This window comes from Mustela nigripes, chromosome 7 (assembly GCF_022355385.1).
Source record: "Mustela nigripes isolate SB6536 chromosome 7, MUSNIG.SB6536, whole genome shotgun sequence".
In the NCBI taxonomy this organism is placed as follows: domain Eukaryota; kingdom Metazoa; phylum Chordata; class Mammalia; order Carnivora; family Mustelidae; genus Mustela; species Mustela nigripes.
Genome location: NC_081563.1, coordinates 45,117,876 through 45,144,772, shown reverse-complemented (window position 1 = coordinate 45,144,772; position 26,897 = coordinate 45,117,876). Strand labels below are relative to the sequence as shown.

Sequence of the window (26,897 nt, the reverse complement as noted above, 5' to 3'; positions counted from 1 at the left end):
GGACAAACAGAACAAGTTTGTGTTTGAATCTGACCATACACCTCTTCCCTCTATGTCTCTCTTTCTTCATCTATAAAATGGGGTAATGTTGACTCATCAAGCTGGAGATAATAGTTGAGATGAACATTTTTAGGTATCTCTACCTTGGTAGCCACTCATAAATGCTAGTTGTCTTTTTCTCTTACCTCTCTTTTAACAGAAGGATCAAACACATATGTCCCATCCCAAGTTAGTGTTGAAACTATTCCCTAGGAAAGGCTTAGGGACCAGTTCCTGATTGAAAAGTTGTTAATATCTCTGGACAGTAGCTACAGATGGAATAATGCCATTTGCGCTACCCTTGGTCCCATCCACACCCCAATACACAATACCCTCCAAGGAAGGTCTGGCCAAAACATTAGCACTCATGAGAAAAAGGCAATTCTACATTCCTGAAGAAAATTCCGAGCATAGATTCAATTGCCACCTGGCCCAAGAATGAATTTCTTGTTGAAGTATAGTTGGCAAAAAATGTTGTAGTAGTATCAAGTGCACAACATAATGATTCAACAGTCCTATACTTTATACTGAGCTCACCACAGTAAGTGTAGTCACCAGACGTCACCATACAACGTTATTGTAGTATCGTTGACTGCCCTCCCTGTTGCTGTACTTCTCATGCTTGTGACAGTGTTGGGAATTGGAACCTCTTGATTCGCTTTAGCTATTAGGCCATTCCCAACCCCACACACACCCCTGCCCCCGCCGCGACCCCCCACCCCGCTGCCTCTGGCAGGCACCAGTACTCTCTATTTAGGAGCCTGTTTATGGTTTGGTTTGTTTTTTAGATACCACGTTTAAGCGAAATCATATGATATTTTTCTTTCTCTGCCCAATTTTTTTTCACTTAGCATAACACCCTCTATATTTACCTATGTTGCAAATGGCAGGATCTCATTCTTTTTTATGGTGGAGTTGTATTCTAGATGTGTGTGTGTGTGTGTGTGTGTGTGTGTGTGTGTAAACATATACATACACACTGCATCTTCTCTATCCATCTATTGACGGACATTTAGGTTGCTTCCATATTTTGGCCATTGTAAATGCTGTAGTGAATATAAGTGTGCACATATTATTTCAGATGAGTATTCCTGTTTTCTTTGGCTAAGTACTCAGTAGTAGAATTAATGAGTAGTAGAATTAATGATCATATGGTATTTCTATGTTTAATTTTCTGAGGAACTTCCATAGTGTTTTCCACAGTGGTTGCACTAATTTACATTCCCACCAACAGTGTGCAAGGGTTCTCTTGTCTCCAAGGATGAATTTTAAAGAGAGAAATCATAAGTCCAGTGCTAACACCAAGGAATGTTAGCCTCTCCATTGTGTTATTTAGGAAATTTCATTGCTTCTGATGTGGCAAAATACACTTTTAACTTCCATTAAATATTAGATTTATTCAGGTTTGGTAGTCTCTAGTACACTGAGAAAGAAAAAGAGTGGCTGACAGAAAGGGGTAGGGTTGGAGGATGAAATGACATAGATACATCCTCCTTAAGCCACGAACCACAATGTAAAGGAATTTATAATTACTTTGTAACAGCATGTTCTACTCAAGTGGTATCTTTCTACCATAGTTAATTAGCAAGACATGACACTTGTTTTAAAAAGCCTAATACAAAAGATAAGGAAAAGACTCTGAAAAGACATTATTAATTCCTACATTTAATGTTCAGCTTTTCTGTCACTAATATTCTCTCGAAAACCTCCAGGATTAAATCCCTCATTTGTGATGACAAGCAGGATGGATCCAGATCCCTAGAGTAGAACATGCACTTCTAAATCAGAGGAAATTTCTGATACCTAGGTGATGCAGAAAATTGAAGATTACTGATCGTCTCCTTTTGTTGCCAAGTTCATATAACCCAATTCATGAAAGCAGAAAGTGATTTCCAGAGAACCCTTTTAGTACAGAATGACACCAATAATTATTCTCATAGCCAAACTGCAGATACGAGTCTTTCCATTTCACTGGTATTGGCCAAGAATGGTACAGGAAGTGCTAGCCTCTCCATCTCTGTTAAGCCCCCAAAGATCCTCCCACATAATGATGTGGTCTAAGTAGAAGAACATGTTGCTGGCTCTGCAGATTGTTACTTCAAGATTGGTCCTGTCTTACTCCTTCTCTTACTAGTTTGCCGCTCCTACAATTATCCTATGAAGACATTCTGGAGCCGACTCGCTTGTCTCCCAGGCCTGAACTTTAGTCGATCCTCTGAAAGGATGAGACACATATGTGGATCTGTCTGTTTGAAATGTGTTCCTGTCACCTTCTGTAACCTCCATCACACTTAAGTTTATCCTGATCACTGCGGGCTACTAAGCTGGTCATCATTTGCTCTTATTTTCTTTTCCATTTTTTTTTCTCTCTCAGTTTTGGCATATGTTTAGAAATTTTACAGATAAGCTTTCACAATCACATATTTTATATATTGTACGTAACTTTTTCTATATAAGAGAAGAGCTTAGATCTTTCCTTCTGTGGTTTCTCTTTTGTTCTAAATACGTTCTATGGCTTCATTTCTTCCAGGAGCTACTTATGCATGTTACTTGAAAGGCCAAATGAATTCTTAGTAGGGGAGTTTGAACTGACTACACGGATCCTTAGGATACTTACTAAATCCAGCAGAACTGACTAGATTTGCACAAAAGTTGAGACTCTTTTGTACCTGAAAATAATATTACTGTGAAGAATATTTGCATGCATTGGTTTGAATGAGTGATCCAAAGATCTTTAAATCCTACATATCCTCTAAATAGTCTTGTGTTTGGCATAGTGTTTAAACACAGAAACATCGGGGCGCCTGGGTGGCTCAGTGGGTTAAGCCGCTGCCTTCGGCTCAGGTCATGATCTCAGGGTCCTGGGATCGAGTCCCACATCGGGCTCTCTGCTCAGCAGGGGGCCTGCTTCCCTTCCTCTCTCTCTGTGATCTCTTCCCTTCCTCTCTCCTACTGTGATCTCTCTGTCAAATAAATAAATAAAATCTTAAAAAAAAAAAAAAACACAGAAACATCAACCAGAAAAAAGTTTTCCTTTTTTTTTTTTTCAAATCATGTTTTATTATTATTACTATTATTATTTACAAAGCCGTATGACAGATGGTAAGGTGACATTTGGGGAGATCTGAAATAGATCTCCTAGGATTGAAAGGGTCATGCACTTGATCTGTTGCCAGTCTCCAGAGTGTGGAAGCCCTTTGGCCTGTGGGTGCATGCTGGTTTTCAGATTCTCTCAAGCTTGCATATCAGAATCACTTTTAAAATATGGAGCAGCAGAATAAACCTAAGTGGCACAAAGCAAACGCTAACATAATATGGACATTCAGGGACCTAAGAAATTACTTATCCTGCAGGAAATAAATATGAAAAAAAAATGTAGTGAAAATACCCAATAAACCTGAATGTATATATTATATGAGTATATAGGAGCATAAATTATAATGTATATATACACACATACATCAGATGTTTATGGTTTTTCTTTGGGTTGTGGTGACTGTAACTATTTTGTGTTTTTTTTTAAACCAATATTTCTTCCCAAATTTTCTTTCACATATATTTTCTGAATGAAAAAAATATATTTTATTTGAGAAAATTTATTTTTATTTTTTTTTTAAATATTTTATTTATTTATTTGACAGACAGAGATCACAAGTAGGCAGAGAGGCAGGCAGAGAGAGAGGAGGAAGCAGGCTCCCTATAGAACAGAGAGCCCGATGTGGGGCTTGATCCCAGGACCCTGGGATCATGACCTGAGCCGAAGGCAGAGGCTTTAATCCACTGAGCCACCCAGGACCCTTATTTGAGAAAATTTAAAACTGTTTACAGATATACTGCAAATATAAAAATAAGGAATATCTATATATTCTTTTAGCTTCACCTATTAATATTTTACCCCATTTGCTATGTGTGTGTTCTCTGATTCTCCTTCAAGTACACAGACTCCTGAATTGTTAAGTGGGTAAACTCTTACCCAAATACACTTACACAAATAACAGATACTCTTTCCCTTAGGATTTTTACTAAGAATTATAGATTTATAAAAGGGTTGACATCAGAGAACCTATAAATTTGCTACTTCTGCATGGTTCAAAGGGTTATTTAATGAAGGGCCATAAGTGTAATAAAATCTTCCCAAATGCTGTCTTTACACAGTAACAGGCATTAAAACAAAATAAAAACCTGTCTTTGCAACTGGATGGTTAAAGCAATCAATTATAGTGTTAAAAAAATAAAAGTTTGTCCTGTTTGGTCATGGTATAATATTGAGTATTTCTTTTTAAGCATTTTTAAAGTTTAAGAAACATTTAAAATATAGAAAGAAGTGATTTTCAATTAGATGCCATGAACAATTTTAATCATTTTGGGACATGTTAATAAGGCACAAGGTATTCTTGAAGAGTAAGCAAGTGAGAAAAACCTGCATGACCCATTCATTTCTGAAGCTAATTTACTACTAAGACTTTTTTTTTTCTTCCTAGCTCTATAAAACTTCAAAGTTGGTAAAGATATTTGAGGTCATTTGGTTCACATACCATAAGATAGAAATCTGCACTCCAGAATCCCTATGAGGTGGACCTTCTGCCTTTGTGAGAAATTATTGGGAGGACACCGGTGGGGGAAATTACTTGTTCTATTTTGGGGAAGGTGTAATGTCTAACAGAAAAAAAAGTTCCTTCTTACACTGAAATTTCCAAATCACCTGAGGTGCTCCCCATTTGTTAGCTTTCATTATGTTTTGTTATGGTCCTAAATACAAGTCTTACTTCCATGCTGTGGCTGGGAAATCCTAGAGGAGAAAATTCTGTTACAGTCTCCTCCCTTGATCATTTTTCACCTATGATTGGTAGTTAATATTTTGGAGGATTTGATTCTGCCAGATCTTCACGTTGCCTCTTGATAATGGCAAATTAAAGTTTTATTATTGGGTGAAAACTCTACTAAAAAAATAAGGTATAAACTGTTGTGTATCTATCTTTGACCCAAAACCTTCAAATGAATTGTTTCTCAAATCATTGCCAGTAACTTTGATTTACCATCTATTTCATTTGCTAATTTCAGTAATCCTAATTCTGCAATTTGTTTTTTGTTGTCCTCTTAAGTTCATTGTGTTTTTGTTTGATTTTGCATTTATAATTATGCAGATGTCAGTTGTGCCTAGATTAATTTTATCTGAAAATAATTGTTATATATTATAAAATAGTCATCTGTTAGTGATCGCTATTTACATTCCTATGTAAGGAGGAATTAATTTGCAGTCAACACTTGGGGGATGTCTATGTACAGAAATGGACTGGGTGGGTGGGGGGAAGTGGAAAGATCATTTGTAATTCCTAAGCAACTTTCCATCTGCGTGCCCTACTTAATTAAGCTTTGCACGGTCCTGTAAATTAAAGTAAGGAAAGGCTAATTTTCACATCATTTAACTTTTGCCAGGCTGGAGCAGAGCATTCTAGTGGATTAATAGCTATGGCTAAACCACGTACATTGTTAATAGTTTAAAACTCAGGTAATCCAGACCTTATCCAGGTGCCATGTGCAGAACAGATATGTAGTGGGAGAGTTGAGGCCTTAATTCTTCCACTGAGATTTTGGAGAGGGTAGAGGATGAGGGACTATGGAGTAAAGCAAGAGGATCTCAGTGGTAGAAGGGAAATAGCAATATTGCTAAATATTGGAAAGAGCCTAAAGGAACAGAGACCAAGAGGAACCAACAAACAATACTAAATACTTGGTAAATAGCATTTACCCATCTAACAGCTGTGTGTTCTTAGCAGATTGTTCAAAAGTAACAAGAATATTCCTGTCTTTCAAGCAACCCCAATCCATGACTTTCCACATAGAGTTTTTATGAACAGTTAAAATCAGTAGCAGATGTTCAAGTTTTTCATGTATTTTAACAATTCATATTTTTCCAGGGCTTTCGGTGGAGTATTTAGTTCTTGATCTCGGGGTTGTAGGTTCGAGCCCCACATTGGGTATATAGAGATTACTGAAATAAAACCTTAAAAGAGTTCATATCCTTTTCGATTATGTTCCATTAAAATTACTTGGTGGTAGCAATTTACTTCTGGTAGCTAACACTGCCTCGTACTTAGTAAGCTCTCAATAAACATCTGTTATGGAACAGTGAGTGACTCTATCTGCTGGGTAGCAGATGAGGCCAAATGAGTCAGTCATTTTAACCAGAGGGTTGTAATTACTGTCAGAAGTTATTTATATATAAGGAAGGGAAAAAAGTATTATAGTGCAAAATTGCTGATAATGATGTAAAATAAAACAAAATAATTATAACAAATGTCTTTTATCTTGCTGTGTGCTTTAGCCCTTTGGTTAAAGTCAGTTTATCTTTTATCCTGGATTTTGGTGAACTTAAAGTCGTCAAAACATCTGCCTTAGAAAGCTGCCACTTCTGTGGGCTCAACTTCCGAGGTAACACTGGTCATCCTAAAGTATCCCTCTCCTCAAACTACCACTTCCTTCAGGCTCATGTTCCCTTTGGCTTTCATGAATAACTTCTTTTTGCTTCATTTTTTTCTTGCCTCTTTGACATCTCAGTCTCTTTGGCTTGCTCTTTTTTCCTGCCACCTAAATATGGCTTTTCCGTAGAGTTCTGTCCTATAACCCATGCAGTTCTCACTAAAGGGCCATTTTTGCTGGAATCCTCTGTACCCCGCACCTGTTTCTCTTGTGCCAACCTCTCCTGAGCTCCGGACCTGTGTCCGTCCAGCCACAAAATATGACATAATTTGGATGATTTCTAAGTCTCTAAAAAAAGTCTCAGACTCAATCTAGTTTTTTTTTCCTCCATCAAGCCTTAATTTTCTTCTTGTATTTATTGTTTTAGCTGAAGGTCCCATTTTTGAATGCGGTCATTCAATCCAGAAAACAGTCTTACCCACTCTCCTCTCCAGTTAATCTTGAGATCCTCTGAATTCAGTTCCTTTTACGACACTTGCCACAGCCCCTTACCTTCATCTTGACAAGCATGGCTTTATTCAGGCCCATGTGTTTTGCCTGGATCATTGCAGTAATTTCCTAACTGGTTGTCCTGCCTCCCTCCCAACTTCTTCACCCTTTATTCCATCATCTAGCTTTTTTTTTTTTTTTTTTTTTTTAAAGATTTTATTTATTCATTTGACAGAGAGAAATCACAAGTAGATGGAGAGGCAGGCAGAGAGAGAGAGAGAGAGGGAAGCAGGCTCCCTGCTGAGCAGAGAGCCCGATGCGGGACTCGATCTCAGGACCCTGAGATCATGACCCGAGCCGAAGGCAGCGGCTTAACGCACTGAGCCACCCGGGCGCCCCCATCTAGCTTTTCAAAAATGCAAATTAGCTATTCCGCATGACTTACCAACAAAATCCGATCTTTAGGATAAACTTTAAAGTTCTTAGCGTAGCATCAATTCACTTCAGTCAGCTCCTGAATCCCTCTCTAATTTCCTCCTCTCCTTTCCCTTGCCTTCCATTTTATGTCTGTCATAATTGTTAGTTCTTCAGGTAGACACTGGTTGTTTAACTCACAGGTTGCCTTTTGTGGCATTTTCTCTTTCTGAACTTTTTTCCTTTTTTTTTTTTTAACCTAATATATTTATACTTATCCTTACCCAGGTAGTTTATTTTTGAAACTTTCCTTAATTTTCCAAATAACTAAACCACAATTACTTGTGTGTTACTATTAGACTTTGTATATATTAATATTAAGCATATTGCTGTGTGTCTAGTTTCTGTGGCTTGAGATATGAGCATCAGGAGGTTAGAGACCAAGTCTCCTTTATATTCTCATCAGCACCAGTTAGCCCAGGTGAGCACAGGGACCTGAAATCAAACTTGGTTGAATGGATACATAAATGCATATCCTTGCTGTTTTGCTCTTAGTGGCTACGATTTATCCATTTACAGTTTCTTCTCAGCCCACTGGGCTGTTGCCATATGCTATAATTTTTACAATAGATATTCTAGGTCTTCATGAACATTGTTATGTTCCAGTGAGCATTCATTATCTTGGTTGCTTTAACCCTTAGAAGGTATCTGTTTTGTAGTGTTATGAAATGAATCTATTTAATTTAAATTGTTGCCAACAGATGTACATCAAAATCCAGAGTTCACAAGAGAACATGGCATTCTCATTAGACACAAAGAATATTTTTCAAGCCATGCTATGTTACTTGAAAAGCAATTAACATATTGCACATTATTTCTGTGAGACACAAACTGTTTCTTTCCCATTTTAATTTGCCTGCTTTAAGATAGAAAAAGATAGATGAGTTTACACTCAAGGTGTATGCATTTCCCTTGTGGCCAGTGAACCAATTTCCTTTTCATATTTGCAGAATATTGATACAATTATTCTTTCATCAGACATGAAATGTGAGTGTATAACCAGTTTGTGGAAATCACCTAGTAATTTATTAGGTTGATAACAGCAATTAAGTCATAATTGCTTCTGAGAAATATGAATTGACTTTCTGTTTTAAATGGATAATTTAACATTCCAAATCACAGACCTATAATGTAACTAATTTCTGGGATAAGAAGTTTATTTCTCCTATTATTAAACTTAAAAAATTCAACCTTTGATAATCTAGTAACTAATTATTCAGTTGCTGAATTCTTGGGTTCATGTTATATCTTCATTTCTTTCCCTTGTTGCTAATCTTTTTAATATTCAAAGGTTTAACAAGGGGGATCATTTTAGATACAAATGTAGCATGTTGGTTGGCACATGGTTTTTCAACTACTTAAAAATGTAAAAACCGTTCTTAGCTTTAAAGCATATAAAAATAGATATCAGGCCTAATTTGACACAGAAGCCATTGTTATCTGACTCCAGTTTAATCAGACCTTCATGGGACACTTTCATTTGTGTGATTTTTATCTGTGACGTCACTGCTTGCAATAACACTGTCCTCTTCACACACACACTCCGTACTTACATGCACACATTATGAAGAATGCTTGTTGGTGTAGCTTATGATCTATAGAAATTCAAAACCATTCTTTTTTTAGATGAATCAGGATTTTACAGTGGTGGTTTATCAACCAGAGGATTTGGCTGCGTCGGTGAGTCTACCTCACACAGATACCAGAACTGGCGCTTGTCATCATGAGAGGTGATGTGTCCCATTCCAGTAATTCTGAATCTCAAGCTCACTGAGCCACATCAGATACCAGTGTAGACCCACAGATGCATACGTGACAGAAGGGCCACCCATGTGGATTCATCTGCACATACTAGGTTCACTATAGTGCCCAACAGTGCTCCAGATGCCTTTGGTTAAAGTAGGAGAAAGGCATTTTTGTTTATGAACCCTAAATCTGCTAATCAAGTATTTATCAACTACTTATGTGTGAAGCACTCAGCTGATTGCAAAAGATACCAATGTGTAAGGAAAGCATCCTAACTGGTGTGTATATGCTTGTTCTCTCTCTCTCTCTCTCTCTCTTACACACACACATGCACACACATCCCACGACATGATACACGCACTTCACCCCATACATCATGATGTCAGACAGGAGTCATAGGGGTAAGCTGGATGATAAGTGACAAGTTCAGTAATGGGATTTAAGAGAGAGAACCTTGTACACAGATTTGAAAATAGTCTTCCCTGAGTAGGGTCAACAAGAGCTTCACAGAAGCATCAGGAAGGAAGGTACTACAATATTTCACAGAGAGTAATTAACACTATGGTGACCCACGAAGCATTCGGGATGGAGTATGTCAGTCGGAGACCACTTTGGCTGGAACCAGAGGTTCGTGAGGAGAGTCCTAGGAGGTGAAATTAGAGAAGCAGAGACTGGTGTCAGATTGTAGAGGATCTTGAAGCCTGGGGACTTTGAACAGGAAGTGATGGTTGTGAGCTTGGATTTCTTTAGGCTGTATTTGCTGAAAATGACATCCTAGTTCTGAGGGTTGGATGAAAAAAGCAACCTTATTGCTTAGTTACACTGGGGATTTAGGCATATTTTTAAAAAGAGGAGATAGAAATAGAATTGGGGAGACACCAGGTAAGATTTGCAGCATGTATAAATTGTCAAGTGTTTGGTGATTATAGGTGGTTGGGGAGCCGTCAAAGGTCTGGGGCCAGTCGGGTAATAGGATTTAATGGAATTTTGGAAATGGTTGGTTGGGGAAAAGTAAGTTGTACAAGAAAAACGATCAATAGAGAATCTTGATGGTAGAGTAAATGGGATGTGATTATGGCCTGAGGAAGGGGTAGAGGATGGAGTGACAGTGGAAATAGAAAATTATTACTTTGTAAAAGCTATTTCAAATGACTTAGCTGTTGATATTTATTACTTCTATGTGTTATATATTATTCTAAGCTGTTTACATGTATCATTTAATTAGCAACCCTACAATATAGATACTGGCACTTGTGGTATCCCTATGTACCAAATGAGGAAACACTCATCCTTTAAGCAACCGGCTCAGCTAAAAGTCACAGCCAGAAGAAGGGTATAAGGAGAACCACAGTAAACAGGGGCTTGTTAAGCATAGGTGAGTCAACTAAGAAGTGGGTGGTAAATTGATGAAGACTGAATTAAAAAGGTGGTTGACAATGTGGAGACTTCAAGGGGAGAAGAGGGATTTCAGCAAGACTAAAATGTTTTCTTTCTTTGACTCTCTAAAGATCTGATTTGATTAAATGCCTTTCTTACTTGCTTTCTAATCAGTCATTAATGTAAAGCTTAGAGTGATGACCTTTGTCCTATTTTAGTGTGATTAATTGTAAACTACTACTTTTGTCAGAACTTGTGCTCATAAAATGTCCACAGCATCTCAGCAACATCCACAGGTAATGGGATTAGGGAAAACAGAACCAACCTCCACTGGGTGGCAATAGCCAGTAGGAACATCCCAGAGCTGGACTTACTTGCTCACTGTTTTACTTATGCATTAACTTTGGTAAATAATTCTGTTTTCCTAAATAGTTTCTCCTCTCAAATGAAATTCATGTAGGCTTTGATGTCTCTTAAAAAACAAAACAAAACAAAAACAAACCCTTAAATATGTAAGAATAAGAAATGCTGCATAATTATCAAGTCATTATCATTGTCATTTATTTCCAATTAAACTGAGCTGTTTAATTGCAAATACTATCTTAAGTAGAAAAAAGGCATAACTAGTTTAAGTATATGCCTAAGAAGAAATCAATAAGGTGCTATGCAATTTTAAAATTAAGGCAAATCTAAAAAAAAAAATTAAAAAAAATAAAATTAAGGCAAATCTAAAATGGAAGTTAGAGATTTTCTTGTAGCTTAATAAAAAATAGATGATTGAAACACCATATTTTTAATAGTTTCTATTCCAAATGTTACCTCTATTAGGCCAAGAGAAACTTTTCATGTAAAGATAGAAAGATTCTCATTGGGGGAGCCTGGCACAGGATGAAAAAGATGAAAATGTTTCTGTGTTAATTATTGATATACTACAGGGAGAATGAGTGTTCAAAACTGAACAAATAACATGCTTTTGATTTAGAAACCCTGGTTAATTTATTAAACTGGTCTTGATTTATGCTTTTATCTTAGACTTCAGTCTTTAAAGGGAGTGTTTAAAGCGCTCGGAGTCAGAATTATGATCGTGCCTCATTGTCTGTAGATGGCTTTCATTCTCAATGTTCAGTGCTATAAAATTCCATTATTTCCCCTCCATCTGTTGACAGTTTAATGGGCAACTGAGAGAGGCTGCTTCAGGGGTTACTTGTCAAATATCTTTAACTGGATCACAGACATTGTTTAAATAACACTGGAGTAAATAGTTAATAGGCGTTGCCAGGATTTGCTCATGATGTTGGACAGCAGCTTTTCATTGTACGAGAACTTCAAAATCATATAGAAATAAAATTGTGTTAACACACTTTGGTCCTAGTAGGGCTCTCTGTGACCTTCTGTGATCTAGACCATATCTAAGAGGCATAGGCAACATGAAGCTCTAAACAAAATAAAAACTTGGGTTTCCTTAGGCCTGCTGCCAACAGCCTGCATCCAGGTACTCCTTCAAGTGACTCTAGGGAGAAAGAGGAAGGAAGGGAGGAAAGGAGGGAGGCAGGGGAAAAGAGGGGAAGGAGGAAGGAAGGGCTGTGGTAGAAGTGAAATGTGACCTACCCAGCTATACGCCATGGAGACCAAGCCAACAACTGAGATATGCAGAGGTAAATAGGAGACGGAGGTAAGGGTGAAAGTATGGGGAGAGGAAGTGATGTCATCTATACATTGTTCTCTTTTCCTGAAAAAATCTCAGAATAATTAAAGGAGAAATAGTATCTCACTTAAACACACATTGTCCCTTGGTTTTCTGATTCTCACTGTTTTAATTATTCTATATCCTAATGACTTTTTCCTGGCTGATGTGTCTGGCTGATGTTATCTTCCTCCTTGAGATTTTATTATTTTTTTAAAGATCCTACGAATAGGAAAGTAAATGACTGCAGAAAGCCCTGTTGACTTTTTTTCCTATTTGTTTGATTCAGTGTAGTGATGTTGGACAGCAGCTGGTGAGGGTCCAGTGTTTACGAGGTAGAACAGTACAGGTTATTATTTTTCTTAGTTACTATCTTGAACCGTGAAGGTAGTAAAAATCCCAGGACACATTTATCTTGCAAGGTTGTCACCATGAAGAAAACTGTAGGTTTTTCTTATACCACTAGCATTTGCTTCTTGCCTTTTCCATGTTTATAAGATTTGATTTGGGACAGCAAATTATTAAATTGGTACATAGTTTATATTATAACATTGTTTTCTTTGTTGTCTTTTTAAAAAAATTAATATATAATGTATTATTTGCCCCCAGGGGTACAGGTCTCTGAATCCTCAGGCTTAACACATTACACAGCACTCACCATAGCACATACCCTCCCCAGTGCCCATAATCGAGCCACCCTATCCCTACCCCTCCCACACCCCAGCAACCTTCAGTCTGTTTCCTGAGATTAAGAGTCTCCTATGGTTTGTCTCGCTCCTGATCCATTCTTGTTTCATTTTTTTCCCTCCCTACCCCCCAGGACCCCCCACTTTACTTCTCAAATTCATCATATCAGAGAGATCATATGATAATTGTCTTTCTCTGATTGACCTATTTTGCATAGCATAATACCCTCTAGTTCCATCCACATAATTGCAAATGGCATGATTTTGTTTCTTTTGATGGCTGCATAATATTCCATTGTATATATGTAGCACATCCTCTTTATTTATTCATCTGTTGATGGAGATCTAGATGCTTTCTATAGTTTGGCTTTGTGGATATTGCTGCTATAAACATTTGGGTGCACATGCCCCTTTGGATCACTACATTTGTATCTTTAAGGTAATAACCCAGTAGTGTGATTGTTGGGTTGTAGGGTAGCTCTATTTTCAACTTTCAAGGAACCCCCATACTGTTTTCCAAAGTGGTTTCACAAGCTTGCATTCCCACCAACAGTGTAGGAGGGTTCCCCTTTCTCCACATCCTCACCAATATCTGTCATTTCCTTACTTGTTAATTTTAGCCATTCTGACTTGTGTAAGGTGGTATCTCACTGGTTTTGATTTGTATTTCCCTCATGGTGAGTGATGTTGACCACTTTTTCAAGTGTTTGTTGGCCATTTGGATGTCTTCTTTGAAGAAGTGTCTGTTCATGTCTTCTGCCCGTTTCTTGATTGGATTATTTGTTCTTTGGGTGTTGAGTTTGAGAAGTTCTTTATAGACTTTGGATACTAGCCCTTTATCTGATATGTCATTAGCAAATATCTTCTCCCATTCTTTGAGTTGTCTTTTGGTTTTGTTGACTGTTTCCTTTGCTGTGCAAAAGCTTTTGATCTTGATGAAGTCCCCCAAATTTTGCCTTTGCTTCCCTAACCCTTGGCGATGTTTCTAGGAAGAAGTTGCTGCGGCTGAGGTTGAAGAGGTTGCTGCCTGTGTTCTCCTCAAGGATTTTGATGGAATCCTATCTCATATTGAGGTCTTTCATCCATTTTTAGTCTATTTTTGTGTGTAGTGTAAGGAAATGGTCCAGTTTCATTCTTCTGCATCTGACTGTCCAATTTTCCCAACACCATTTGTTGAAGAGACTGTCTTTTTTCCATTGGACATTGTTTCCTGCTTTGTTGATGATTAGTTGACCACAGAGTTGAGGGTCCATTTCTGGGCTCTCTGTTCTATTCCATTGGTCTATGTGTCTGTTTTTGTACCATACTATCTTGATTTTAAGCTTTGTAATAGAGCTTGAAGTCTGGAATTGTGATGCCACCAGCTTTGGTTTTCTTTTTCAACATTTCTCTGGCTATTTGGGGTCTTTTCTGTTTCCATATACATTTTAGTATTATTTGTTCCATTTCTTTGAAAAACACTGTTGGTATTTTGGTAGGGATTGCACTAAATGTATAGATTGCTTTAGATAGCATAGACATTTTCACAGTATTTGTTCTTCTAATCCATGAACATGGAATGTTTTTCCATTTCTTTGTATCTTCCTCAATTTCTTTCATGAGTACTTTATAGTTTTCTGAGTACAGATTCTTTGCCTCTTTGGTTAGCTTTATTCCTAGGTATCTTGTGATTTTGGGTGCAATTGTAAATGGGATTGACTCCTTAATTTCTCTTTCTTCTGTCTTGCTGTCGGTGTATAGAAATGCAACTGATTTCTGTGCATTGATTTTCTATCCTGACATTTTACTGAATTCCTGTTCAGTTCTAGCAGCTTTGGAGTGGCTGACTTGGGTTTTCCACATAAAGTATCATATCATCTGCAAAGAGTGAGAGTTTGACTACTTCTTTGCCAATTCAGATGCCTTTTATTTCTTTTTGTTGTTTGATTGCTGAGGCTAGGAGTTCTAGTACTATGTTGAATAGCATTGTTTATAGTGGACAGCCCTGCCATGTTCCTGACCTTAGGGGAAATGCTCTCAATTTTTCCTCATTGAGAATGATATTTGCTGTGGGTTTTTCGTAGATGGCTTTGATGACATTGAGGTATATACCCTCTATGCCTACACTGTGAAGAGTTTTGATCAAGAAAGGATTCCTTACTTTGTAAAATGCTTTTTTAGCATCTATTGAGACTATCATATGGTTCTCGTTCTTTCTTTTATTAATGTATTGTATCATATTGTTTGATTTGCGGATATTGAACCAACCTTGTAGCGCAGGAATAAATCCCACTTGGTCGTGGTGAATACTCCTTTTAACATAAGTTGGATCCTATTGGCTAATTTATTTTTTTTTAAAGATTTTATTTATTTATTTGACAGGACCCAGGGATCATGACCCGAGCCGAAGGCAGAGACTTCAACCCACTGAGCCACCCAGGTGCCCCGAGAAAAGAAATACTAAATGAGTAGCAACGACACCAGAAAAAATACACTAACCAAATCAGAAGAGATCTGAAACACCAAGGGGAGAAGAAAGGAAAAAGAAAAAAAATATATATATATATATGATTGATGACTAGAACAGAGCCACACAGTTGATTTTGGGTGTATTTTGGTCTGTTAGAAGAAACTATCTCCCATAATTTTATACTTCATCTCAGCCAAAAGGCCAAGAAGCGATAACCTCCCATAATTTTAAAGAAAAAAAAACATATATATATATATGGATAGACATAACAAAGGGATGGAATATGAATGTAAATATGAAAATTAAGAAGGATTCTAAAGAAGGAATTGATAAGATAAGAATTGGTTGAAAAGAGAGGAAAGAATGTGATCAGGATGGAGACCAGAACAAAGCCATGCACTAGATTAAGGGTATATTTTGATCTATTAGAAGAAATTATATCCCAAAATTTTAGAGGAAAAAAAATTCCTATATGTATATAAGTAATAAGGTTAGATACAATGAAGGGATAAAATATGACTATAACAACTAAAATTTAGAAAGATTTTTAAAAAGGTATTGATAAAATAGTTAAAAATGTTAAAGTAAGAAAGAGGAAAAATTTTAAAAAATAGAAATAAAATTTTAAAAATTTAACTTTGAAGGACTAAAAGATTGTAAGAAAAAAAAAAAAAAACACATGAATTCTATGTGTTACTTCCGCCTAGCTCTGGAGTTCCGCAGTTCTCATTGATTGGCAGACTTGGTCTTGGCTAGATATTCTTGCTGATCTTCTGGGGGAGGGATCTATTTCAGTGATTCTCAAATGACTTTCGCTGAGGCGGAATTGCATGGCACTTGTCAGGGGCCAGGCTAAGCAATCTGCTCGGATTCACTCTCTGTAGCTTTATTTTTCCCTGAACACTTTCTGTACAGCCTTGGAGGGTGGGAATGAAAATGGCAGCCTCCCTATCTCTGTCCCAGAGAAGCCGCAAGTTCAGGGCCCCACTCCTCAGTGCACCCTCAGAAAAGCAGTCAATCCCTCCTATCTCCCTGGTCTCTGGCCACACTCTGTGCTCACCTGGCCTGTGACCGAGTGTTTCTATCTCTAGTACACAGCTCCGCCTGGAGTCTCCAAACCCAGCAGATTCCTGCAGTGTGCTTCCATGCCACTCCTCCTGAAGGAGGAAGGAGGAGGTGTCTCCAGATCTGCCATTTGTGGGGTTCCTGCTCAAAGAGCAGTGCCCTGACTGTGCCTTGGATCATGGTTTAAGGTAACCCCCAAGCTGAGAGCCCACTCCTTGGCTCCATCTCTCCATCCAGCTTCCCTAGTCTGATACCTGGCTGCTCTGCCACACTCAAACACTCCTAGTCTTTTTGTGTCTGTGTGGGTCCTGTGACCACACTGTCCCCACAAGAGCTCCACCCCCCACTTAGCCTCTGGCATGATGTCCCTCAGTGGAGAAGACTTGTAAAAGTTATGATTTTGTGTTCCACTGCTCTCACTTTCTGAGAGCTGGCCCCTCCTCGCACAGTCTATCTTCCCATCGCTTCACATTCACTTCTCTGCACATCCTACTTTCTAGAAAGTGGTGGCTTTTTTGTTCCTAAAATTGCTTTTCTTCTTCTCTTTGATCTCCTGTTGAGTTTATAGGTGTTCAGGATGGTTTGGTAACTATCTAGCTGAACTCCTGGGACCCAATGATATTTTGGTCTTCTACTCCTCCACCATCTTGCTCCTGTCTCTCTTTGTTGTCTTTTTTTAGCATCTTGCAAATTCTGCATACATTTGAGATGACTAATTCTCTAAAGAGTTTCACATTGAAAGACAGAAAATCTAAAGATAATAAATTTTTTTCCTACTCTTTAACAAGAAGTTTCTTAGTTACTAAATAAAAAATAAAGTAAAATAAAAAGCTTTACCTTCCTCATCTGTGCATTAAGAATCTTGGGTATAAAACCACTCCTTTAGTGTTAGATGTATGCTAGAGCCTTTCTACTGGCATAGCTGTAGTTAAACGTTTGACTTTAATGTTCCAAATTATATCTGGTTTGCCATTCCTGCTCAGTTACTGCTTTGAGTGCATTAGATACAAATTCAGTTTTAAGATAGTTAATTCCTAGCTAAAGAAAAACTAAGATAATAAAAAAAAAAAAAGAAAAACTAAGATATATTTATGTTTTCCCTCTTCGTAGAAAAAGTGTTTTAGAATACCTGCAGACCGGTTTGAAATAGATGAGAAATTAAGAGTATGCTAAAGTAACATTTTAGAACTTTAATCCTAATAATTGTTCGCTATTTTCCATACCTCTTTAAAGTGTATTAAATAATCACATACTATCACCATTTAGTATCTAAGATGGAGAAGTGGCTGGTGTATTAGTTTCCTCATGGTGATGGGCATCACACATGCCAACAGATACATCACACATGCCAAGAGATACATTATGTATACATAAATACATAAAGGAAAAGAGGTAGCATAGTGACTAGATCCGGGACTCTGGAGCCGAGGGCATGTGTTCCATTTCCAGCTTTGTACTTTGCTCTGAGTGTGTGCACAGGCAATTACTCATCACTCTGAGTTCTTGCTTCATCTAATTGACATCTACATTTTTTTTCCTGTGTTTTGTTTTGCAGTTCTTCTTATTGTAAATTTGGTCTTCCAATTGGATATTCCTTATATATATGAAGGTAATTAATTTTGCATATTGATACAAGTAACTTCATGAAAAAAATTTTGTAGAATTTTTGGTAGATTGTCATTTTTCCAAATTAATAGGTATAACATCTCCAAAAATTATTGTATTTTCTTTCTACTTTTCATATCATTTAGTTCTTTCTCTTTTCTAGTTGTGTTTTCTAGAAACTTCAGAATAATACTAAATAATTTAAGGAACACCTGAGTGGCTCACTTGGTTAAACATCGGACTCTTGGTTTCAGCTCAGATCATGATCTCAGGGTCATGTGATCAAGCCCCACATTTTCTGAGCTAATTGGGGAGTTTGCTTAAGATTCTCCTCTCCTTCCACCCCCCACCACTCATAATTGTTTCTCTCAAATGCATAAATGATTCTTTAAAAAATATATTAAATATTTTTATGAATTTGAGAATTTTTTGATTTCAACATTAGACTACTTCTATTTACATTGAGTCTGATGCGGCTTTTGGGTGAAGATATTTTAAATAAATACAGTACATACAGATATACATAGACACATAAGCATGATTTATCACCGGTAACTCCTTAGCTTCCAAACGTAATGGACATTCTCAGTCTTGATCTTTTTACTCTTTGTAGAGTTCCCTAGGGTTCTCCCTTGTCAGCTATGGTCATGCACTCTCCACAATCTACTTAGATCTCTGACCATCTTTATTATATCATTTGAGACCTTCCCGATGTTGGACTCACTCTTCATTCTGTTACTTTCCCTTGGGAATTCATATCCATCTCATGGCTTCCACTCCTGCCTTTATTGTGATGATCCTGCATCTTTCTAGATGGCCCATTTTCATGCAGTTATAATCAACTTCCACCAGACTTTTCCACTTACATGCATCATAGTCACCTTAAGCTTGTTTCAATTCAGCAAATGTTTCCTTTTCTTCTTCTTTTTTTTTAAACATTTTATTTATTTATTTATTTATGGCAGAGAGAGATAGAGAAGGAACGTAAGTGGGGGAGCTGGAAAGGGAGAAGCAGGCTCCCCACTAAGCAGGGAGCCCAATACAGGGCTCTATCCCAGGACACTGGGCTCAAGACCTGAGCCGAAGGCAGACGCTTAACAACTGAGCCACCTAGGCGCTCCAGCAAATGTTTTCTTAAAGTGACAACTGTAAATATTGCAAGCTTTGTGGCCCACACTGTCTCTCTCCAAACTTTTCAGCTCTGCCACTGTAGCATGAAAATGGCCAGTATGTAAATGAGCGGGCCTGATGGTGTTCTGCTAAATCTCTATTTATAAAATAGGAGGCTGACACCCAGGATAGAGCTTGCGGACTCTTGAATTGTACCTGTTGCTCATGCTGTAAATTTAGGTTTTATCTTTGATGACAACTTCTTTATTCTCAGAGGATGTGTATCTCCAAATTTTGCAGATTTACATTCTAAATTTGTCCCATGGTATGTCCTCTTTACCTACGCATACATGATCTTGTAATTTTCCTATTTTTCTTTTGGGTTCTGGAGGCATGGCAATTGGTCTTCGAGTCTTCTACTTTTAGTCCTGCCAAAGCTTCCTAACTTCCAAAACTTCCCTAACTGCCAGAGGAAACTTTCTAAAACCAAACAGAATTATACTATTCCTATGTTTTAAACTCTTGATAGCTCTTCATTATCTGAAGCAATGTTCACAAAGTGGAAGCTTGTTAACATGGAATAGAAGTCTCTCAGGATGTGGCTGTGCTTTCTCCACCAACTCTGTCTCTGTCTGGGTCCATTTATGTAGTAAGAGCCTCAGCACAGTTCTGAGACAATCTCAGTCCTGTGGGAAATCCAGAGTAGGAGCAGAAGTTGCCTGTTAGGCCAGTCTCCATGGTACAAGAGTGGCCTTATTGTGTTCAGCAATTGACAAGGGCTGCCTGGGGTCAAGTGTGGCTTCTAATGGAACTGTGGTGGATCTCTAAGTGTGGCAGATGGAAGGAGTTCCTTAACTGTGCTCACAGAGAAGTTTCTCTTCAAGGCGAGTTGATGACACCAGACCTGTGACTTTACACCTCAGCTTCAATAAACCTCTTGTAGTAGTCTTCATATACCATGATATCCTTCACTTCCATGGATTTGTTCCCAGTTCCTACTTTGTCTGCATGAACTCTTCCTGCTCCTGACTTTGCTTTGTCAACTACTTGTCACTCTTCAGGTCTCAGCTGAGGAATAATCTCCAGAAACATTTCTTACCTCCCAAATTGCCAAAACTCAACCATTTCTTAACATCATTTCTATGTTTTCCAAATTAGGATTGGTAGTACCTGTCTTTGGTTATTTGACTAGACTGTAAACCTCTTATGATCAAGAGTCTATGCCCTGAGATAAAGAGTCCATCTGTGCCCTCAGACACCCACAGCAGCTGGCACCCATTTTTTTTTTTTTTTTGAATGGCTGTACACATTTATTTCTTGGAAGGGCAAGGTAACTGAGATGACACAAAACAGTATGAGAAATGATACTTAGGTCATTATATTTAGTTTAGGAGAGTTTCATAGCTTAACTATGAAATACATTTTCTAATTGGGATTAATTAGGCTCATTTTAACTGAATGCGAGCAGTCTGATAGAGCAACACTGCTTAAAGTCAAAAGACCTGTGTTCAATCCTGGTGAATGACTAACTGAATGACCATGTCATCATCCTGGCATTTTTCTCTTCAATAACATGCAGAAGGTAATACTAAGGGCACAGAATTTTAGACTTCTCAAACCATCTGTAATGTATTCAGCCTCTTGCTTTGCAGAGGTCTCTTTTCTACCTCCTTCTCTATCGACCTGCATCAAACATGACTCAATGTTCCATGATGGTACTGAAATTTAGATCACAGAACTCCTTGTAGAGAGAATGGATGATAGCTTTGATTTAAAACTGGGGCTCTTCTAACAATTGCGTGTGCAGTGAGGAAGGTAAATGTATTATTCTAGGAAGTAGTTTTGAACTATATGGACTCCTGAATTATTTTAAATTAAAATTTTTATTGAGTTCTACATTGGAAATAATGGGAGATCAATTATGTAGGACTAGAAGAGACCATTAAGCATTGGCTTGTTGGAAGAATAGATTTCCAGTCTCCTATGCTTGGGGATGAATTATTGTGGCTACCATCTTTCCGGCCATGCTTTCTAACTGCCACTCCTTAAAATGTAAAAATGAAACATCATTTTGTAAAATTAAGGCTGTTAGAGAGGACGACAAATAAAAATCGCAGAACACGATGTTATGTAAGTTAAATAAACAGAATGAAAATAGGCGAGATAAAAAGAAATTAAAGTCTCATTTTAAAAAGAAACAGATAAGGTAAGAAATGCAGGCCTGCAATTTTAAAATGAGGTAAAATGACAATATAAGGTGGAACCGAAAGATCAAAAGGATAAAAAGATTAAATGAGCTTTAAGAATACAAACAAGAGACTTACATACTTAAAATGTAAAATCTGGGGCGCCTGGGTGGCTCAGTGGGTTAAGCCGCTGCCTTCGGCTCAGGTCATGATCTCAGAGTCCTGGGATCGAGTCCCACATCGGGCTCTCTGCTCAGCAGGGAGCCTGCTTCCTCCTCTCTGCCTGCCTCTCTGCCTGCTTGTGATCTCTCTCTGTCAAATAAATAAATAAAATCTTTAAAAAAAAATAAATAAATAAATAAATAAAATGTAAAATCTGAGGGGATTAAAATACGTCAAATAATAGGAAACACCATGAAATCCTCTGTCAGGAGCACACCTTTGTCTAAATGGGGAGACAAGAACCCTTGGCCATTCCCTTTGCCTGGTGCTGGCTTGTTACCCACTTAACATACGCCCTCTGTGACCAGGGAGGAGAGTTTGGATCCGGGATGCTGCTTCGCCCCTTCCTGCCAGTAGAGGGCAGCCGCACAGAGAGGTGAGGACAGGCTGCGCTGATGCAGGAAAGAGGCTGTTTGCTGGTCCAAAATGACCCTGAAGCGTACTAGCAAAGACTCTTGCCTAGATGTCTCTCAAGTCACTCCCAAATAGTGCAGAAGCAAAAAATCCCTTTCTCTCTCTCTCTGCTTTGACATCATACTCTGTATTTCTTGGTCAGGACTTGGTTGCAGGAGTTTGTTTGTTCTTTGAACTTTAGCAACTCTAGTAAATAGTCTATCTTCTAGCCCTCGAGCCCCTGGCTTCACTTGGCTGTGTGTGTGTGTGTGTGTGTTTTCTTGTTTTTTTTTAAAGCTGGTTTGAGATCTGTCCAGTTTTCTGAACACACACTCACACCCACATACACACAAAATGCCCACACCCCCTCCCATATACCACACACTCATCCCCCTCCACCCATTACACACAACCTGAGCACACACAGACAGTGCTTACCCTACACACACACAAGCACCGAGACACTCACAGACGTGTGTGCGCTGCCCTTTACCTTTATGCCTTTTCTCTCCCGAGGGGCTTCTCCCTGCCAGCTTTTCGCATCCATCATTTCAATGCGCCCCATCTCCAATACAGAGAGGGATGAGAATATTGTAAATGTATTGTTTCTTTCCCAGGGAGATTTTTAAAGAGTTTTTCCCCCTGTAATCTATAAATAATGAATAATTCCATTAGAAATGTGATGAACAGTATAACTTTAATGCAGAGTGTTTCACGCTCAGTGTTTCAGTGCATTCACTTTCATGACAGCCTAGGGCCACGGCAGGTGGGAAGAGCATGGAGCTGACATTGCCACAGGTTCTAATGTGTGTTTTTGGGTTCTCAAAGGTAATGCATGCATTTTAAAGGGAACCCTCTCTTTGCTCAATAGGTTTGAGGAATGTTACTGTAAACTGACTCCTTTAGGGCAGAACTCCCCTAAAGCATTTCATGTGGTAATTTGCTCTGGGCCGTGCAGTATTTCCAAAACATATTGGCCAGGGAAACTTATTTTTTCATCAAAACATTACATCTCTAAGCTCAGTGTTCCGTGGAAAATAATTTAGGAAGTAATGTTCTAATGACAGTAGTACATTTTCCTCTGTTCTGCAAAGAAACTGTTTTACAACTGCCCTTATTGAAGAGTTCAAATTTACCTCGGTATATTTCCATCAAATTGGCACTTCTTTATATTTTTAGTACAACGTATAATAAAAAAACCTACACTAGACCCAGTATATGATTCTGAAGAGTCTTCTGAACCCTCAAAGCAGAACGAATGATTTTCATTATGTTTTATGTGAATCTGAGTTCCCTATAAAAGAGTTCTCTGAAAATCTGTAAGCTTTATAAAGGAAAATAGTCTAATTCTATTTTGATCAGGTGTTTCTTTAATTAGAGTATTAGTCTAACATATGTCACATGATAAGATTATCATAGATGCATCAACCAACAGCAGTGGAAAGAGAGAAAGAGAACTCAAAGGGATCCCCAGCTCTGGTACAAACAGCCAGTGTGGCAGGAAAGCCAATGTTCCTCTCTCAGTCTGCCTTTGTGACTGTTCCCTCTAATGATACGTGCTACAAAGCCATCCCCTGTACTGAGGCCTCTTCATGATTTTTGACACTTTTTGGAGAGTTGCTAGTATACAAGGAACAGAATCTGAGTCATACTGTTCTGAGTGAAGTAACAAATTATTATCTTTCTAAGGTCTAAGCAAAAATGTGAGGCTGGTCTTTATGCCAACAACTGCCACAGAAAAGCTTCATCTTCTGTTTGTATGACCTCATGCATTTGCCCTCTAAACTGAAGAGGGAGCTTTGACCAATGAGTAATTTCCTAGGAAATCCAACGTTCTAGTGTGTGTGTTTAGTGGGTGTTCTTTCTGGTGTGTGTTCAGTGGATGGTTCTTTCTTTCTAAGGTGCCACCTGCTTGCATTCATTCCTTGGCACCTCATAGCCCTTGTGTTGACACGCTCTCTGCTATGGAGATGTGTGTGTTATAACAGGAGAATCCAAGTCAGAGCCACTGATGCTTGGAGCACAGCTTTCAGGAACTACCTTAGGATGCTTTGGAGGGTTAGGGCAAACTTTGCCAGAGCCTGTAGTCAGACTGATTTTGTAATAACTAAGCAGTTAGTCTTTCTACTCTAGTTAGTATTGCTGGAATGTTCTTCCTTGTTTTGAGAAGAAAAGGGGTCCCCACTGGAAACCCGCCATTGATTAAAGTCAACTTGGCCTTCATACGATTATCAGACAGTTCGTGTCTCTCCACTCCCTTGACTTGCTGGGGATAATATTCTCCAGGTTCTGCTCCTATTTTCATTTTTTGATTCTCATCCTTCACACCCTAGGAATTGGTATTAATTGGGTCTTATTTGGTCTTCTTGTTCTTTTGACATTATTAGTATGCCAGTCACTGTCTTGTGTCCAGATAACCCTGATGATCTTCAGGTCCCCAGAGAAACTGGTTAATCTCTTGAAATCTGGATGCCTATTTCTGTAGCTGGATATCCTCCCACTTCTGGACATCCTCACCTACATGTTTCCAGGCTCCTCGGATTTAGCAGGGGCTAAGTGAAGCTTAAGTTCTCTGCAGCACCTTCCTTTAAGGAAACATTGTTATTTTCCACCTTATCTAGGCTCCTTCAGACCATGCTAGTATTTTTATCCTGATATTGTCAGTTAATTTTAACAAATCTCGCTCATTCTCTCTCTCTCTCTCACACACACACACACAGTGAATACTTTTTTAGAACACTAGTTGGTTTTATATATATATATATATATATACACACACACAAATTATTAGTTTCCAGTGGGAAGTAACCTATAAAGTATATTTCTGGCGTATGCTATTTGCCAAGGTTTCAAAAGGCGTCCTGCCACGGGACTCTTTACTTCTCATGAAATAGATACAATGTGTACACTAGTCACTAAAGGATCTTTAAGTTGTTGATTACACATCAGACTCTTGCTCTAAAATCTTCTCATAATCCTTTAAAGTGTTACCCTGAAATGTGCTTTCCTTGAAGGCTACAAATGTAAAAAGAAAAAAAAAAGGTAAATAAAATAACAAAGAAACAAAGCCACTGTCACAATCTCATCAGAAAACTCTGGTTGATACAGCCTTTTCTAAGAACACACCATTGAAACAAGATGTGCTGTTTTCTCCCTGAAGATTAGATACAGGGGAAAGTATCTTAGGGACAATTGCTACTTGGGCAAGGCCACTTTGGTATTTGTCTAAGCAACCAGCTACCTCTCCATGGAGAGTCTTGCTCTGGCCGCAGGTATTTCTGGTTCAGCAGGCAGGGTGCAAAGGCAGTTGTGTCTTCTCCCCTAATTGTTTCATGGTGCTGCTTTCAGAATAAGATAATCCTGGACCCCATGACCTTCAGCGAGGCCAGGTTCCGGCCGTCGCTCGAGGAGAGACTGGAGAGCATCATCAGCGGCGCGGCGCTCATGGCCGACTCGTCCTGCACACGCGACGACCGGCGCGAGAGGATCGTGGCCGAGTGCAACGCCGTCCGGCAGGCGCTCCAGGACCTGCTCAGCGAGTACATGAACAATGTAAGTCCTGGGCTCTCGGGGCTCAAGTCCGGTGGGTTTGGGTGCCAACTCGTGGCTTTCAGGAAAGTGTGCGTAGCAGGAAGAGGGGACAGGTGTTCCCTGGAGAGAAATCAGTCCCAGGTGTGGAGGATTGGACAGCTGCGGAACGGAGGAACCACTTTGGGAGAGTGGTGTCCTGAGCTGGGTCAGAATGCTTTATTAGCCTGGAAGAGCGTGGTGGAAGAGCCTGGTTAGGAAAATTTGGGCTGATTACTTGAATGATTTCATGGTCATTTTGATGGCTGGTCTCAGACTGAGGTAAGATCGCAGTTGGTGAAAGTTGGATGGTGGATGGAAATGAGGATATAATGAAGTCCTCTTACACAGAGCACTTTTGGAGGCAAGGGCCACTCTAGAGCATCTTCAGCATTAAGAGGCATTAATAAGTGTAACAGGTTTTCCAGTGTTTGTGCAGGCTTGGCTGAGGTGGAACTATTCAAGGGCAGTGAAACTTGGAGGAACTATTGATTGATGTGCAGTTGGGAGTTCTGATGGGAATTCATCTCCAGGTTCTCAAATGGGCATTAGTGGTATCTAGTGATACTGCAGCACCGCCAACAGCCGTCTGTCTTTCTTACAGTTATAAGGTGTGACAACCGTTATATACCTGAAAACTACACAAAGAAGATGAAATCCATATTTTTTGTCTTGAAAGGCAATAAATTATGTTTGTATTGATTTGCTAAATCCGATCAGCTGAAGTGATGTTGGTGTTGTCCAGAGCTTGCAACCTTTAATGATCTGGAGTTTCTCCTGTCCTGGACTCCTGGGCTTAAGACAATTCAGCATGTAGTGGTAAAATGTAGGTAGAGTGAGGTCTTGACATCACATGTTGAAGGCGTGTTCTGTGTAGTGGTCAGGTAGGGAGTGGGACACTGACAGTCTCACAGCTTTTGAAGCCCATGCTGGGTCCTTTTAGAACACCAGTAGGCAACACTGAGACAGTGCTGTCAACCCGTGTCCTCTCTCCAGCCCAGTCCTTCTTCGCCTCCAGGACCCAGCCCCTAATGACATGGCAACCCATGGGTCAAGCCAGGAGTCAGCATTGACAGGAATGGTGCTGCTCCTGCCAGACTCTTCAGAGAATGTTGATCTAGAAAACAAAAAGATACAGAGTGCCCTACAAACTGAAAACCAAAAATATCTTTTTACATGAACCTTCAGATTCTTTGATTTGAGAAGATTTGTCCCATTTTCGGCGCACAGAGAATGAGGTGTGGATGTCTAACATGGTGTCCAGCTGCTGATGGGAATTTCTCCATGGGACGCTGGCTGACGCAGAGTTTCTGTGATTTGGTCTGTGGGTGCTGTGCGGGGTAAAGCTAGAGATGTTGACTGCCATTGTCTCCCAGGCTGAGTGC

General features: G+C 38.9%; 1 protein-coding gene across 7 annotated transcripts in view; it reads left to right on the top strand.

Moving 5' to 3' along the window:
• The window catches only part of CTNNA2 (catenin alpha 2), a 1,132,931-nt gene that overhangs the window by 375,082 nt on the left and 730,952 nt on the right, over window positions 1-26,897 (top strand). For all 7 annotated transcript variants that reach the window (XM_059405715.1, XM_059405716.1, XM_059405717.1 and 4 more), the window contains one exon: window positions 25,294-25,497. In XM_059405715.1, coding sequence (XP_059261698.1) covers window positions 25,294-25,497 — 204 coding nt within the window. The remainder of the gene's footprint in view (window positions 1-25,293; window positions 25,498-26,897) is intronic.